Source organism: Corylus avellana, chromosome 10 (assembly GCF_965113065.1).
Source record: "Corylus avellana chromosome 10, dhCorAvel1.hap1.2, whole genome shotgun sequence".
In the NCBI taxonomy this organism is placed as follows: Eukaryota; Viridiplantae; Streptophyta; class Magnoliopsida; order Fagales; family Betulaceae; genus Corylus; species Corylus avellana.
Window position 1 is genome coordinate 18,040,864 of NC_142499.1, and position 18,428 is coordinate 18,059,291.

General features: G+C 33.2%; 1 protein-coding gene across 1 annotated transcript; it reads left to right on the plus strand.

Moving 5' to 3' along the window:
• The first annotated feature begins 894 nt into the window (after positions 1-894).
• Positions 895-12,393, plus strand: LOC132192300 (uncharacterized). The gene is made up of 18 exons (XM_059607587.2): positions 895-1,134; positions 1,239-1,460; positions 1,764-1,859; positions 2,435-2,487; positions 2,670-2,766; positions 3,244-3,317; positions 3,923-4,040; positions 5,556-5,666; positions 7,038-7,114; positions 9,211-9,277; positions 9,690-9,755; positions 10,053-10,160; positions 10,281-10,411; positions 10,628-10,694; positions 10,834-10,898; positions 11,032-11,122; positions 11,697-11,767; positions 11,874-12,393. The coding sequence occupies exons 1-18, from the start codon at positions 1,012-1,014 to the stop codon at positions 12,193-12,195; spliced, it is 1,959 nt and encodes a 652-aa protein (XP_059463570.1). The 5' UTR covers positions 895-1,011; the 3' UTR covers positions 12,196-12,393.
• The last annotated feature ends 6,035 nt before the right edge of the window (positions 12,394-18,428 follow it).

Consider the following 18,428-nt stretch of genomic DNA (forward strand, 5'->3'; position numbering starts at 1 on the left):
TTCATTTTCTGCCCTAAAAATAAGAGGAAAAGCTACTATAGGTTAAGAACCAAAACAAAACTGCGCGTTCCTTTTATATAGCAAACAAAAGGGTAGCATATAAAAGGACCATCCTAACAAGTGGTATCAAAGCTATGGTTAGCTTTTCGGAACGAGTGTCTGGACACGTCGGGTTTGAAATTGTGTTTGCATACGCAACTCTTGATGCGAGACACTTTTGAAAATGTAAAAAGACTCACAAGCGGAGGGGAGTTGGGTCAATGTGAAGATACTCACAAGTCACAAGTAAGAGGGAGATTGTTGTAATTACACTTATGAGTGTTAAGTCTTACATTGAGAAAATAAATAAAGAAAAATAGTACTTAATATACCTAAGTGAACCTTAAGCCTATTAAGTGCAAAAACAACTCCGAGATTCGAGAAATTTTATTTTTGAAATGAAAAAGATTTATTTATGGTTAAAATTTTATTTTGTTGTATTTAAAGGTATATATGATAACATATTCAACCATCTTGCAGTATATAAAGAGTAATTCTAGAAAAGTAATTATATAAACTATATTTTTATTTAACAATTATTTTACAATATTGACGTGACTTTTTTTTTAAAAAAAAGAAATGATAAAAAATTGGTTAAGTTCGCCATGTCAGCATTATATGATAGTTATGGGATATAAACGTGGTTTCTTTTATTATTACTCGGGCTAAAAATAGGACAAGTAAATTCAATTTTAATGAAGCAAAGCGAAACCAAAGGCGTAAGACTCGGACTAACGAATGCTACAAACAAACGTGCGCAGTGGCGCGCTGAGACGCTTGACTTCTTCTTCCCTGACCATTTCTCTGTCTCCCTCTCTCTCGGTCTCCTAACAAAATCAAGTTAATCAACGGGAATTTTTATAGCAAAAAGAAAAAAAATCCGGATTATCTTCCAAAAAAAAGCCCATCTGTTTCATCCAAAATACTTCCCATTTCACAAGTGAGAGGGAGAGAAAGAGGCTGGTGATTACTATGTCGTGGATAAGAACAGCGGTGAACAAAGCAGTGGAAGCTGGGGGCAGGAACACTCGCACTGTCCGCGACTACGCTGGCTATGCTGTCTCCGAGGGAGCCAAGATCATCCACGACCGCATTGTAATTCCTCTTTCTCTTCTTTTTCTTCTTCATTATTTCTCTTTTTAATCTATATGGCTTTGTTCTCTTGGATTTTGGAGTTTTATGTTAATGTTGTCGATTAGGGTCCTGGGAACTTGAAAAGCTTTAAGCACACCGTGAAACAATTGGAAGAAGTTTCTGTATCGTGTAGAGGGATAGAAAGAGTTCAGTTACTGAGGAGGTGGTTGGTTGCACTTAAAGAAATAGAGAGATTATCCGATGTTTATCGGGAGAACAATGAAAAGAATCCCGAGGAGCAGCTGACATCTGATGAATCCAAGGACTCTCCTAGAAAACCCACTTTGGTGAGGATCAAACCCGGTTTTGTATTTCATTTTTGTCTCCCATTTGAGTGAGTTTAATTATATTTGCCAATGTTCTTCATTTGTGGTTATTCATATATAAGATATGTGCTTCATTTGTTAATAAGATGTGTTCTGTTTCATTTTTGTTTACTCATACTGATGGGGTCGTTTTGGGGCTTATTGTTGGGTTGCCCAGCCCTTTGTTGTTTGTTGTAATCTCTTGTTTTATCAAAAAAAAAAAAAAAAGATGTGTTCTGTTTCATTTTAGTTGCTTTTTAATAATTGGCATTCAATGGTGGACAGGTTTATTATGTAGATTCTGACATGGGTGGTGTACATTTGACTTTTCGTGATGCCTTTCTTCAAAGCCAAGCTCTTGAAGGCATAACGTTGTCTATGGTAAGTTGAAAACACATCCATGCTTCTCATGGGTAGTTTGTAAACTTCCAATGTTTTATAGTTTTCGAAATTTTCAATTGGCCTACTACTTGATGAGTATTGACAAGAAAGGATAATACACTTCTGTAATAGTCTCTCTCTCTCTCTTGGGTGGAGGGGGGAGGGAGTGAGTTTGAGGCCATGCCCAAGCGTATTATAGAGTGTTTAATTTACTAAACACATGTAATGTATGATTGTATCCTATTTGTGACTGGTCATCTTGAATATGGATGTCTCTGCTGTATCAAGTGGAGCTCTTATCGATGATCCAATGACAGTCGTGATTTGCTGGGACATATTGCAAATACTTTAGAAACTTTCCTGATTTATAGTTAGGAGAATAAGATCTTACTGCTTGATGATTTTGGTTCTCTTCATTTTTCCTATTTTGTTCTTATTTTAGATGGTTCTGGCATTGTGATACTTGTACTCTTCCTCTACCTCAAATTTTAGTTCCATTTTTATTATTATTTCTGGGCTTTGTATTTGCTGATCCATGGAGTTTAACCGCAGGTTAATTCTTTTGTATGAATCAGATTCTTGAAGCACCAAATGATGAAGAAGTTTCACTACTTCTGGAGATATATGGGTGATTTGTCTCACTCTTTCAACTTTCTTATAATGCCTAATTACAGTTTCTTTGGCCTCTGTTTCCTGGGAATCAAAACTTTGGCATATTGTGGGAAAAAAAGAAGATTACCACATATTTCAGCCACATATTGGCGTATTGTTTGACTTTCATATAACTTCCTTGTGGTATGGTTCATACAGGCTGTGTCTTACAGGAGGAAAGGAAGTTCATAATACAGTAATGAGCAGCATACAGAATTTGGCAAAAGCATTCTCAGGCTACCAAGATGAAGTACTGGTAAAGACATGAATCAATTTGCATGGGTTGATATAAGTGTTATGCCCCTGAATATCATATGGAACATATGCATGAACTCATTATCATACAGATGCTGGCACAATTCAATTATACAAGTTATTCTCTAGGACTTTTGAAGAAGCTTATGAATTGAAATTATCTTCATTGTTGACAGACCTTCACTGATACTTGGCTGACATTCATAAGTTTTCGTCCTTTAGGTAAAAATGATTTTTTTGCATTGGATCCTGTTCTGACCATTGTTCTATTTGATTTATCTGTACTATGCATTCGTTCTTACAGAACGCCCAAAATATTGCTAGGCTTGCCCATTAAGCATCATGATCGTGCACTTTGAATAAAATCATTGATGTTGTTTACATTTTATAATGATGTTACAATTGGAGATGTCTGAATTTATGTTATAATAGATGTGCTCCCTCCTTTCACCTCTTCCTTTGATTTTGCCCTTTATAGGTAAAGCGAGAAGAATTGCTCCAGTATGCTCAAGGTGCAATTTCAGGGTTGAAAATAAATGCTGATCTTGAAAGGTACTTTAGGAATTTAATTTTAATATCTGAATGATGAGTCTGCAATTCATTTTTATATGCAATTGTAGGTAACTTTGCATACTTTGGTTCTGATGAGCAGCAGTCAGCACTATGCTGACTCATGTATGGGTAACATATCTTTCATAGCCACATTTTTTACACCTTGATGAGAAGGAATTTTGCTTTCCAATTTGCAATACTGTTTTATGTATCAAACTGACTGTTGCTTGCTGAGCTTTGACGAGTTAGTAGTATGCTCTGATGTTTAGCAACAAATATTGTGTTAAATCTACAATGTGTGTTGTGTGTGTAGGGTTTGTTTTATTTTGTTTGCCTTATGAATACCTTTCAGTATTCTACTTGGGAAAGCAAGATTTTGAAGAAATCTTGTAAATGAATTGATTCTGGCTATTGGATTTTTCATCTCTTATCAGTATGTGGTATATAATTCACAGTATCATGTGGCTGTGCACATGTTTTTCCTATGGTCTCAACTCATGCTTGTTTTGTTTTTGGGGTCCAAGTCGTGGTTTCTCATGCAAATGGTAAGATTGAAACTTCAATTCCTTTTGTCCACTTCTTATTGATCTGTTCTCTGCTCTCAGAATAGATGCTGAAGCTTGCAGACTAAAGGAAAAACTTGATAAAATGAAGGCATCCCAGTGTCCTTCAAATGAGGGCTGTGAAAAATCAGCTGAAGAAACAAATTCTGTAACGATAGAGGTGAGCTTAATCTTCTCACTCTGAAACACACAAACAAGCACATAAGAACATGATTGGAGACATAACATTTACAATTTTGATGTGATGCTTGGGTTTTGAAATCATAAAATCATTGGGGAGAAAAATAATATTTGCAATTTTGATGTGAACTTTCCATTGTGCCTATTCCTTTTTCTCGCTCTCTAATATGGAGGTTCATTGATCAATATTAGACTTTATCATCCTTGTATGTACACATAGTTATTTTATTTTATTTATTTTTAATGTGTTTTGACATTCCTACTCCATTATAATATAACCTTAATTTCCATAGTATTCCTATTTAACTTTCCAGTTTATGAATGCGTGAATCATATAGAACTTATGCATTCTCTTGATGCCTTAAGTGAAAGGAACTTAATCAGAAAAGACAGGGTTTAATGTATAATTTGATACCATGGAGCCTTGTGGCATAGTGGCATCAGGGATCCCATTTAAGGATTGTTTTAAGGCTTGCTAGGTTATGTCCTGAGTTCAATCTATGAACCCTCTCCCTTATGTTACTGAATGGTTGTTGGGATTGGGGTCAAACTCTAACTTAGTTTGTCTTAAGGGAGCGCCTATAGACCACGCCCAAGTAGGGTGGAAGTGGTTATGATTTAGGACTATCTTGACTGATTCTCCAACAGGTGGAGACTGCTATGGTTATGCCCAAATAGGGATGTATTTGGTGGCTCCTTTTGCCGTTAATGCCAAAAAAAGAAAAAAAAGAAGGGATAATCGATTTTAGGATTGCAATTAAAACTTGTCTTTTAACTTCTTGTACTTTGAGTTCAATAATACCACCGTTGAACTCTAGCTCAAATGACACTTCCTCCTCCCCATAATAATGGTTTGAAGTGCGAGTTTGTGAATTCAAGACCCGTTGGATGTATGTAATTTACCAATAAAAAAGTTAAGCATTTCCACTATTCCCATATATTTGTTTTAGTATTGTCATCTTTCTGGTTTCCATTGAATATTTTCATAATCTTGTGCTTTGACCAATTGAACCTGGGGTTTTGTTTTTCAATTAACTTCTTAGCAAAACAGAAGAGAGAGAAAGAGAGAGAAGAGTGGAAGGATGTTTAAAGGATTCTGGTTTACTTTAGCTGAGCCATTAGTAGTTGTGTGCAGCTGAATGTTAATTATATGTTAAGTTGTATTGCATTGATATCCTAACTCTTATTTATAAGGAAAGCAAAACTATTATCTTGGCCGGCTATCTTAATGAAAGTAAAGCTAAGTTTCAATTCTTAACATTTCAAGGAACTCATAGAGAAAGTAAAGCTAAGTTTCAATTCTTAACATTTCAAGGAACTCGTAGAGAAAGTAAAGCTAAGTTTCAATTCTTAACGTTTCAAGGAACTCTTAGATCTAATCATGAACTTTCCATTCAATTTTTATACTCTTGGGGCAGCATCGTGGAGCTTCAGTCTGATAATCAAGTGCAACTTTAATGACTGATTGAAATTGAACTCTTTGGTTCCCTTGCAGGCTCTACAAGAAGCAATTGCGCAAATTGGACTATGTTCCAAGTTCGAGGCACTCTTACTAAGGAAAAAACCCTTGAGTAATGGGGATTCTTCAGAACTTCATGCTGAAAAGGTCTCATTTCCTGGTGATATGGGTCATTTATATATTTTTTCTTCTTGATGTGTAGCCAAAGATCTGAACTGAGTTTGCTGACAGTAAGTTAGCTCTCATTTCCCTAACCTAGGAAAGAACTGAGGTTCCCAAATAATCAAACCAGATGTCTGATTAGGTCAACCAGTTTTTGGCATGCACCAAACAAAGGAGCCCCGTCAAATCTGTGTAGGAGGAACAGAGCTGTGAAGAAAGCTTCAAATATGTGACTCATTGTTGTCAGCATTATCTTTGATAAATTCTCTTTATTTGGTATTTTGATAGATGGCTAGCATACAATAAAGCTTAACCATGCCTCATCTGAGTGACAGATGGCATGTTGTTCAGGTCCATCTTTTTGGGCCAGGTAGTTATCTCCTTGTTGCTCTCTAAGATGAAAAGTCTGAGCAACTTGTGTACCATAGTCGTCGATTGAGATGTTATGATGCCCAAATTGCTGCATTGCTGCTGCACCACCACTCTAGCATGTTCTTGCTGTGAGTTCATGATATGGAAATGGGGTACAAATTGGCTTCAGGCTGTCATACCTCTATCTTAAGAACATGTGATGATTCCCCTTTATATGCGGTTCCTTGAATTAGTTTATCTTAGATAGAGTGTTCAGAGAATCCTTAATTTCATGTTTCTTCCTGCAAACGCAAACCTATTTGTTGAATCATAAAAAGATAGTTTAAGAAGCATACTTTTAGGAGAATTGTTTGGAGGGCAAGAAGTATTTAGTACTTAAAAATTTATCTATATTACATGGACTCGCTTTAGGAGTTTTGATCCTAGCTGTTCTAGATGTCTGGTTCACCTAATCCACAGTGTCCAGATATGGAGAAATGGCTGGATTCTTTACATGTTTCATTTTCATCTTTAAATGGAAAATGAAGTGTGAATGTAGCGAAGCTTGTTAGATACTGTTGCTTTGACTAATTCATAAAGTCCATGCAACAAAAAAGCGAATCATTAAAAGTAGCTTAATAGTGATATGGCCATGATCCTCTCTCTGTTGAACATACGCACTAGATATATGTCCTATGGTAAGCATCCAGAAGGCATATCCTACTCCCATACCTGTGTCATCTGTGTCTGATACAGGTACTTTCATGCATTTTGAAGTGCTCGTGTGAAATAAAAACATCATAGTATTATGTAAGTGGTTCTAAAGTCATAATTAGCAATTTTATTTTAAATTCCACCAATGGATATTAATAGTTTGTGCAAGTGAGTATGGTTTATTTTGGTTCAACTCTTTGCTTGGTTAATGCTTAATGCTTAATTCTTCACTATCACTATTACTATTATAGTTTATTATGATTGATGGTTCAGGATTGCATTATATTGCAGATAGATAAATTGAAAATACTATCGGAATCTCTTGCTAACTCTACCTCCAAAGCCGAAAAGCGCATGTTAGACCACAGGTATTGTGTCTTAGGACTTGCTTCTTTTTTTTTTGGGTTCCTTTGCACAATTTTCCGTACTTGAGTTTGTATGTTTATGTATGCATGGCTTCATAACTTGCATGTGCATGCATTTATGGATCATAATGGATGCATTGCTTGCATGGTAACATGGCTTATATTTTTTTAGGAAAGGGATGGCCATTTATAAGACAATAAAGGGGAAATATTTTCGTCATTTTGGGTGTTTTTTGTTTTTTATCCTTAAATTCTAGACCCAAAATATGTTTTTATAGGTTACAAAAAATCCTGTACACCACATTAAGATTGCGACTGTCCTATGGTATTCCATTATCTTTAAGTATCCCCTCTTTATACCAATTAGAGTGAAAACCAAAATAAACAGATTTCATGGTACAAACCTGGAAGTGAAGTGGTTGCACTTATGGGTTTTGAAATATATTAGTAAATATGTAAATATATTACAAAGTTTGGGTTAAATAACCTTGTTAAGGAGTGATGCTCAACCTTATGACCGCTCCTTCTGAAGAAGGAACATGGAAAGGGAGATGAAACAAAAGTATTTCATCCAATTCAAAGTAGGCGATGGGAATAATATACATATATGGCTGGATTGGTAGCATCCAGATGGAATCCTATATACAAGATATGGCCATAGGATAGTTTATGATGCTGGAAGCAAGGTGGAAACAAAACTGTCAAGTGCTTTGAAAGGAAAAGAATGGGGTTGGCAGCCAGCTAGATCAGATGAGATGGTTAATGTTCAAATCATATTGTCTGTGGTGAAGCTTGGAGATGCTGATCAGCCTATCTGTGTCATATCTAAAAAGGGAACCTATACTTGTTTAGAAACTTGGAATGCTATTCGTGTCAAGATGCCACAAGTTAATTGGTGGAATTTAGTTTGGTTTCCTATGGCTATAAATAGGCATGCTTTCATTTTGTGGTTGGTTATAAGAGAGAGCTTATCAACAGGAGAAAGGTTGCTGAAATGGGGATGTTATATGTGTGTTCTGCAGAAGTAATATTGAGGGGAGAGATCATTTGTTCTTCCAATGCAGGTTTGATAAAAAGAATATGGAGGGAGATAATGAGAAATTGTTTAGTAGATGATCCTTTTACCGCTGGGAGGATAAGAATGCTACCATGATTGTCTAGGTGAAGCTTTGAAAAGCAGGAACTTGAAAGCTACTTTATGTAGGTTGAGCTGGAGTGCAACAGTGTTCAACATATAGAGGCAGAGAAATGATATAAAACATGGAAGCCAGCTTAAGTCGGAAGAGAAAATTGTGCAAAACATCAGTTGGGAGGTTAGAACACGGATTATGGCAAAATGCCGATTTAAAAAGACAAGGGAAACTTAGAATTTTGCTGCGGATGAGAGGTTACTTCTGAATGTCTGGGTTGGTAGAAAGACATTCTAGAGTTGTATAGAGGATTTTATCAATTGCTGTTTTGTAATAGGGTCCAGAGGTTATATTGGTGTGTCGTTGTTTAGTGGATTTGATTAGTTTAGATTTGGTTTTGGTTTGTAATCTGCTGTGGGTAGCTGCTGCTCCAGTGGATTTGCTAGAGAAGCCTGGAGTGTTTGTAAAGTGTGTTTGGGTCTCAACACCATTGAAAGTAGGCCCACGTGTGCCTCAACAAGAGAGACGAAGCTTATTACTCAAAAGTAAAGGGCTTTCCTATGGGCTTTGCGTACAGTTGCAAGTCATTCCAAATTGGGACAGGGTGATATAAGCAATATTCAATATTATGAGGAAAAAGAACTGAAACATTTAAGCCTTAGGGATGGTGTGTATTTACTGAGCATCAATGTTGTAGTTGATTAAGCTGATACTTTTAAAAGATTTGCACTTCATTTAGAATTGGAATGGTGCATTACAGCTTAATACATTTCTGCATGTCTGGTAGTTTGTCGCCAATATGCTTTTGGCGAAGTGGAGTTTTGACATGGAAAAGGTGGAAATTTTGACTATAACATGGCTTGTCCTGACCCTTCTTGTAGTTTATACTGAAATTTTCCGTTGCTTTACATTCTTTTTTTGTTCATTTGATTGAAGTGTTTCTATTCATTACCTCTACATCTCAATCAGGTATCAGAAAGAAGAAGCTCTCAACTTTCGCGTGGCAAAAGGCAATGAAGTTACCCAACTTGAGAAGGTACATTGCCTCTGAAGAAGTAATTTTCCTTTCTCATTAAAAACCATTAAGCTAAGGGACTCCCTTTCAGAGATAGATCATGTCATGAATAAGTAGTATGTGTTTCTTTCAAGAAAGAATTGTACACTTACGTATTGAATACTGACAATAAGTTTCAGTGCTTGGTATTTAATATATTCAACACACTGGTTATATTTTTATGCCACTTCCCAGTTTCATTCTTCTCCTTATAGCTATTGACTAATAAATGAAGGACAAGCAGCTTGGAGTTCCCTTTTGAATTTTCCATCCAAAAGAATTTACATGATTGGGCTAATAGTTGATACCTTTGAAAATTTTCCTAACCTTATCAATATGTAGTGAACTTTAACAATGTGAGGTATTTAAACATAAGTGTTGTGGCATTTTACAGGAATTGGTGGGGGAGATTGGAGAACTAGAGAAGCAAAGAGATGAACTTGAAGCTAAATTAAAAAAGGTTATTTTTTGCTCTATCTGATATGTTGTTACTTCTGAAGCATGAAAGATTACTTTTATGTGATGAACTCATCCTCAATATTGTTCAATTGATAATAATTCTGCCAATGTATCTTTGATTCTGAAGATTACACTCAGTAAGCTGAGTGTGTTTTATCCACATATTTGTGTGTGAGCACACACAAGGAAAGGTGAATTGCCAATGTCAGTCCAACCCATCCTTCGATTCACAATGTGACCTACTGGTTCTTTAAATTATTCTTTGAAGTGATTGCATATTGCTGAGCATTTGTTATAGGTCAATAACTCTTTGGCTGCCACTCGTGCACGGCTACACAATGTGAGAGAAGAAAGAGAGAATTTTGATGAAGCTAGTAATGAGATTCTTGCACACTTGAAAACAAAGGTATGCTAGCTTTTCTCACGCTCTTCTTCACTTTTAGATTATAAGTACAAAGATAAATTTTTATAGCTATAACCCTTTTCATTGTTGATACTTATCTTTTTCTACACTATTTGATTATAGGAAGATGAGCTGTTGAGATCGATTTCTTCCTATAGATTAGAAGGTAAAGCTGTTGATACATGGATCAATTTTCTGGAAGATACCTGGGTTCTCCAGACCTCGTATGCAGAGCAATGGGAGAAGCAGATCAAGTATGTATGTTTTCATTGCTCTGGTTGGAAAATTTGTCTGATACAAGAACTCTTTGTTGGATGGATATAGTTTAAAAACCAACGTTCGGAACTTCAGATTAATATCTCCTAATTATTTCACTTTTATGTTTAATGTCCCTGCTTATTTTTATCCATCTCATATTGGATCATAAGTTTCTCCTATTTGATGATATATTTCATATTTGCATGCTCAAGTGGTGAACTGGAGAGATATGGAGACTATTTTGTGAATTTGGTTATTCATCTTCTCTCTACTTACAAGGTATTAGCTTGCTCATCCCAACTAAATTGTTTCGTTAAATATAATGTTATACCTCCAATTCCAATCTATAACTGTGACACAATATATTTTCGTATTTTCTAATTGGCATGCAATTTGCATATCTTGTATATTATATTAGGAATGGTTGGGGCCTTCCATTTCTTGTACTAGGAAAATTGTGGACAGCTTGAGTTCAAGTCAACGGTATTTGCTCTATTTCTTTCAAATGTTTGTTAGCGGTTTTCAAAACCCATTGGGTGCGTGTAACTTGTTGCGAATCAAAGAAAAACCATTTTTATGCAATTAAACCAAAGCTGTTGTTGTTGATTTACGCCAGGTTAGAAATATCGCCTAGCATAGATGAGAGTTTCAAAGTAACAAAACCAAGGAAAAATCTTGAGGAAGAGTATTTGGGTGTTGAAGCCAAGGTATGCTTGATTCTCATTTTTGTCTGGATGATCTTTTGCATAGTTTGAATAATATTTTGATGTCAAATTGTACTCTCTATAAAGATTAATAAAAATATGCTTTATTTATGAGTTTGTATTTCTTCATTTATTTTGCTTCAAAACTTTAGTCCATCATGTATTGGCACTCCTAATTTTGAATCATTGGTTGCTTCTTTTAATCAAGTAGCATGAAATTATTAAATCATCATTTATCTCAAAAGCTTAAGCTTATAAGAGTTGATGAATTTAATTATTTAATTTATAATCTTAGACACTTGTTGGCACAAACCCTCCATTAGCAAGGGAGGTCCAACACGTGAGATATTTAATTAAAATGGTGGTGAATGACGGAAACAAAATTCGAACTCAAGACCTTTGCTCTGATACAAAGTTAAATAACCATTTATCCCAAAAGTTTAAGCTTATTGGAATGGATGAATTTAACCATTTAATTTATATTCTAGCAAAAATGAGGTCTATTGTTTCACAAAATTTGAGCTCTTATCTACTTAACAGATATGTTCTTCATTTTCATTTTTTTGTTCCTTCTCAGTTTGTAACCACTTTAAGTGTTGTGGACACCATGAAAAAGCAGTTCTACATTCAAAAAGAAGGCATTTTCAGGTATGCAGTCTTATCATGTTGTTGTCCCTCCCATTCCCCCCAATTGCATGCTCTACAATGGTATCAATCTCACTTAAAATGGATGCATGCCACTCTTTTCATCCAGGAAAGATGATCAAAAGGTGAAAGAGCTGTTTGATGCCCTAGAGAAAATAAATTATGAATTTGAATCAATTGAGAGACCGAAATTGGAAATCGAGACTCCAACTCGGAAGTTAGCGACACCATCCAGCAGTGGCCGCCATCGAAGTTATTTCCGTACCTCTGAACACAATGCAGAGTCATTGGAAGACAAACAAGATGAGGCCTCAATTCAGAGAGTAAAAGCAGAGCCAAAATTTGGAAAGGTTGGTGGAGATGACTTGGCAGAGGAGATTGGTGACTGGGAGTTTGATGTTCTTCAAGAGGACATAAAAACCAGCAGCTGACCATCAAGGAGATGGGAAGCAAAAAAATCATCTGATGTTTTATTCATGGGAAAAGAAAGAAAGCATTTCTCCATACAAGAGTAAAAGAATCACTCCCCAACCGCTGCAAATCCAATGGGAATTTAAAAGTGTATACATAAACTTATTTTTATCATATGTTAAAAACTTCCGAAATTGTGAATCGAGCTTGAGCTATTTCCCTCTCATCTCCTGCCTTTTTGGCTGCATTGTTTTTTTTTTTTTGCCTAAGCAATTACATTAGGGAGAAGCTAGGGAGAGGGGAAAATAAATCAAACATCCAACTCAAAATATGGTGGGCAACACAACAAGAATAATGCTACTCACACTTTACTTCTCTACACCCATTTTCACACTCTCATAGGTGTCTTTTAAAATCATCATTGGATTTAAATTCAATAAAAATTTATTCCAAATATATATATATATATATATATATATATATATATATATATATAAGCCGAGTTTTGACGTAGAGAGTGCTTAGAATTGCGACACATGTCTATGTTTTTAATATCTGAACCCTTTTTTATTTTATTTTTACCTCCGGTCATTAATTAGTGTAATTAATTGTGTTGATTATATTTCAAGAGTTTTCCATACATAAATTATTCAATAAATTAAGTATTATTAATGTCCGAATCAAATAAGGAAATAAATAATATAAATGAAATTATAAACTTTTTTTTTTTCACACCAACAATATTTTGTTTAAATTTTAAATTTTTTTACTCATAATTTTTAATAATTGAACCGTGCAAATATTGAAAGGGTTTTTCCTTTTTCTATTTTTTTTTAATGAATTAAGTGTACAATTTTTCCTTAATTATTTCCTTTTGACCTTTTTTTTTAAAAAAAATTTAAATTTTTTTACTCATAATTTTTAATAATTGAACCGTGCAAATATTGAAAGGGGTTTTTCCTTTTTCTATTTTTTTAATGAATTAAGTGTATGATTTTTCCTTAATTAATTCCTTTTAACCATTCTTTTTATTAACTCATGTTTATCTCTCTCACCCTCAATCATGATTTTTTTTTTTTTAATAAATTAAGTGTTTTAATTCATTAATATCTCTCCCTTTATTAAAACACAATTTTTCCTTAATTAATTCCTTTTGACATTTCGTTTTATTAATTCACATTTATTTCTCTCACCCTAAATCACGTCGGTCTCTCTCGCTCTAAACTCATCCTCTCCTTCTACGGCAACAGCGTTTCAAAACTCTTTCCTATAGAAGTTGACAGTTGCACGAAGTTTATTTGATCAGTTTCATGAAAATATATGTGACTCCGAACTATGATTTGAGGTATGAGATATTCGAGATGAATGTACCTTTGTACTTTTATGTATAAATTTTTAGCAATTGTGAATTGATGATCTTTAGTTTGTTTCTTGAGAATTTTTTTTGTACCAAACACCGTTTTAAATTAGAGATTAGGTAGAAATGAATATGTTTTCGTTTTGTTTTGTGAAATTTTTTATTCAGCTTTTTTTTTTTTTTTCCTTAATTAATTTCTTTTGACCTTTCGTTTTATTAACTTACATTTATCTCTCTCAACCTAAATTACGTCGGTCTCTCTCACTCTAAACTCACCCTCTCCTTCTATGGCAACAACGTTTCAAAACACTTTTCTATAGAAGTTGATGGTTGCACAAAGTTTATTTGATCGGTTTCATAGAAATATAGAAGTTGACGGTTGAAAATTAGTATACCTTTTTTTTTTTTAAAAAAAAAAATTATGCTTTTAATTTTAAACTACACTTATGGGAACGAATTTAGTTTGTTTTAATTTATTTTTTTTATTAAGGGAAGATTGAAATGATTTATTTGATTGTATTAAATATTGAGTGAAAGATTTTGTTATTTTTGTATCCATAAAAAAAAAAAAAAGATTTGTTATTTTGCTTTATATTATTTTTTAAATGTCCAGAATTTTATGAGTTTTAATTGTATTGAAATATAATGTATTACACAAAAACCTATTGGGTTTAGGGTTACTCTCAATTTTGCTACCATTCTCAATATATTGTTATAGGGTTTAGGGTTACTCTTTCCTTATTTTCTGTTCTAATTTATATATTATTTTTCACTCAAATTTCTTATTGTTCTTTCGTAAATTTAATTAACTTTGTTGTTCATTATGTTTTTTTTTGTGTTCCAATATTACTTCTACGATTTTTTATCTCTTTCTTTGATGAAAGAAATAAAACTACTCCTAGGAGAATAAATATTTTAATATGTTTTATGGGTCTTATGATTTATGGGTCTTATATTTTAACTCATTCTAGTTGGTTTTAAATTATACATATGAAAATTTTTTAATATGTTTTAATTTATATGAATTAAAACTAAAATTATATATGGTTATTTTGATAGTATATTTTTATGTGATTTATATATTCATGCAAACTTATGTATAATTGTGTTACTATGTTCAATAATATACTGTTGAATAACCTTTAGTATTTATTAATTTTTTTATTGAAATATGCATGATAGATTTTTTTACACAACTTTTTTGACCTATAATAAAAAATACAATGGAGATGTGTTTTAAGCTTTAAAATCAAATTATAATGAATAATCCTGCGCATAGCGTGGGCTCTAAGCTAGTGATATATAGTTTTAAAAGCCACTTAAGAAAGTGTGGAAATGGGTGTAGAGAAATGGGAGTGTGTAGATTACTCACACAACCAAAAAAAAAAAATTTAAAAATTTAAAAAAATCAATACACATGAATTGGAGGGGAACCGGTTCTCTTTAGCATAGGGGCAGAATTGTCCAACAAAAAATTGGACAATTTTGCCCCTATTTTAACAATAGCCGGCTCCTCTCTCGTCCATTTGGACCGGAGAGGATCCAAATGCTAAAAACTATTGGAAATGGGCCAAAACTTTGACTCGGTCCATCTGGATCTTAGCTCACTGGCCAAGAAAAAGGCTAGGGGTGTCAATACGGTTACGGTTAGCGATTATTGACAATAATCGTAACTGCCTTAGCAGTTAGTAAATTTTACTAACTGCAACCACTAACCGCTAGCGGTTAATGAAATAGGTAACCACCCGCTAACCGTTTTTTCAAAATTGAGTTTTTTTTGGGGGGTTTTGGGCTTTTTTTGGGCGTTTGTGAGCTTTTTTTTATTACTGTATCATTTTTTACCCTCATTTGTTTTTTGTATTTTTAGTGTCTTCTTAGGCCCAATTGCTATAAAAAGAGCCCATATTGAAAAATCAAAAATATTTGACCTCAAATTTACATTTACTTGTACTTAATCATAACTGGTTAACTTAAAAAAAAATAAAAAATAAAAAAAAATAAAAAATAAAAATCAACACAACATATAAAAAAAGTTCAACACAACATATAAAAGAAGTTCAAATAAAACATATGATATATATGATTATATGTATTATTTGTTATTGTATAATCATATGATTTAATGATCAATTCATCATATGATATAATCATATCAATTATAGTGATAATATTACTAAAATTAGAATGATAATACATTAATACTTCAATTATGTTTATAAGTAACACATTGTTTAATCCAATGTCAATTATTTAATTTGATATTATACGAATCACATTATCATTATACATTAATAATATGATTCACTTGAATAAAGTATTTGAATTGTCATTGAATCATATGATTAAGTATTAATATTATACATTTATATTATTTATATGCATATATATGTATAATTATAATTTATAACATATATAGACTTATAAGTTTATAACATACATTGGAACTAAGTCTTTAGGTACTTAAGTATTGTATTAGTATGAATTGATATACTTATGACTTATGTCATATTATATATGTATAATTTGTTATTATGTAATCATATAAATTAGAATGATAATACATTAATACTTCAATTGTGGTTATATATAACACATTATTCAATTTAATGCCAATTATTTAATTTGATATTATACGAATCACATTATCATTGTACGTTAATAACATGATTAACTTGAATAAATTATTTGAATTGTCATTGAATCGTATGATTAAGTATTGATCTTATACATTTATATTATTCATATGCATATATGTATAATTATAATTTATAACATATATAGACTTATAAGTTTATAACATACATTGGAACTAAGTCTCTAGATACTTAATTGTTGTATTAGTATGAATTGGTATACTTATGAGTTATGTCATATTATATATGTATAATTTGTTATTATGTAATCAAATGATTTAATGATCAATTGATCATGTGATATAATCATATAAATTATAGTGGTGATATATTAATACTCAAATTGTGATTTAATTATCTAAAAAAAGAAATTGTGATTTAATGATCAAGTGATTATGTTATATGTATAAATATTATTATTATTATAATTATAATTATAAAAATATATTATATAAAAAAAGCAGTTAACGGTTACGGTTAGTAAACCTAATAACCTCTAACCACTAACCGCTAGGCGGTTATAGTAGTTAGGCAGTTAGTGGTTAATACGATTGAACGGTTAAGCGGTTAGCGAGCAGTTTTTAATCGCCCGCATTGACACCCTTAAGAAAGACTATTGCACTCAATGCCAATTGTAACGACAAGCAAACTTAAAAGCCACAGCGGGAAAAAGCACACTAGAACCGGCTAGAACTAAATTATAGTGAAGATCATCTCACAATTATCCATCCAAATAATTAACTATTTTGACGAATAATTGTTAGGGATTTTTAATTATGAAATTTTAGCCTTTGTGAGGGTACAATGATTGTAACGGAGTGGTAATTGAGTCAAACTTTAGAGGTCCTAGGGAGCACTTACCGGAAAAAAAGAACTACTTTAAGGGTACCCTATATTCATCATGAAAGGCAGTTTCCAAAAGTGACAGGCACCGACACCCTTCGGCCTTTCCACAAACTTTTTATCCCTGCATTGGCCTTTCCTTCCCCGAGTGCTCTGAAAGACCCTTTTACTTCTCAAGATTAGCCCATGGAGACCTAAAAGCCACATTGAAAAGCTGATCACGTGACCGTGTATGAAAATCAATCAAAAAGCATCACTCAGAGAGCAGCACGTGATCAAGAAGTCCTAAAGGCTCAAGTGGTTTACAATGGGTCTCTCACGTGCACACGTGTGGTGGTGAATAGGAGGACTACATTGTGTTCGTATTAATTAAGTTCTTCGGTTCTGATACTATTTGTTGGACGGTGAGCTGCTATTTTACCTAAAACTAATTGATGTTAAGAGAGACAAACTCAAATCCTTTATGGACTACGACATCAAGTTCAACGGGCCTGTTTTTATAGACGTTGCAAAGAGCGGTATTGTGTCCTAACAACATCATTTGACAAGGAAGGAATATAACTTGATTCTACCAACAAGCTTGTTTCTCAAGGATAAAGAACAAGAAATGTGGTGGAGCTTCGAACACATCACTTTGCATCCTTCAATGTTTGCTTTGCTAGCTCCCTTGAAATATTAATTATCGGAAGTTGTTATTGCTATTTACTTGGCCGGTCAAACCATAAGTTAAAATCCCAAAAACAGTAATAATATATAAGCTCGATCTCCCTAGTCCCTACATATTGACCAGGTCAAAAAATAGGACAACCCAACCCATGAGAGATCTTAGAGAAAACAAAATACACAATGGAAAGCGGGAAGAATGAAGATTTGTTGAGAAATGGGACAGCTTTTGAAATTTGAATTTTGGTGTGGATGCATGTTGGAGATTCGGAGAACATAACACAAAATTCATTATATATATATATATATATATATATATATATATATATATATATATATATAATATACGTACATATCTATTATTGTTTATATATATATATATATATATGATCCTATATAGTATAGTATATTATATATAGGCCGGCCTTTGTCTATATATTATTTTGGAAGTAGCTAGTACAATTGTAGGTAGCTTGGAATAATGGGTGGCAAAATTACAACATTATATGCATGGATTGTCCGACCGACATGACTGAACCTAGTACTTGTAGATAAGGGAGGGTGGACGACATAGACGATGTTTGTTTGAAGCATCAATCCATTCAAAGAAATCCCAAGTGAATAAACACTCGATGCATGCATATGATCATAGTACTAATCAGGTTTTTTTTGTTACTTACATTGAAACTATCCATAAAAACAAGAACCACTGTCAACATCTTCTTCAAGTGGGAGACTGATCTTAACTTGGTTTCCA

Excerpts from the sequence above, each read along its gene's own strand:
- LOC132192300 (XM_059607587.2), top strand. The coding sequence starts at position 1,012 with ATGTCGTGGATAAGAACAGCGGTGAACAAAGCAGTGGAAGCTGGGGGC. Across the intron at positions 1,135-1,238 it reads AGATCATCCACGACCGCATT|GGTCCTGGGAACTTGAAAAG; the intron begins GTAATTCCTCTT and ends GTTGTCGATTAG. Across the intron at positions 10,412-10,627 it reads CAATGGGAGAAGCAGATCAA|TGGTGAACTGGAGAGATATG; the intron begins GTATGTATGTTT and ends TGCATGCTCAAG.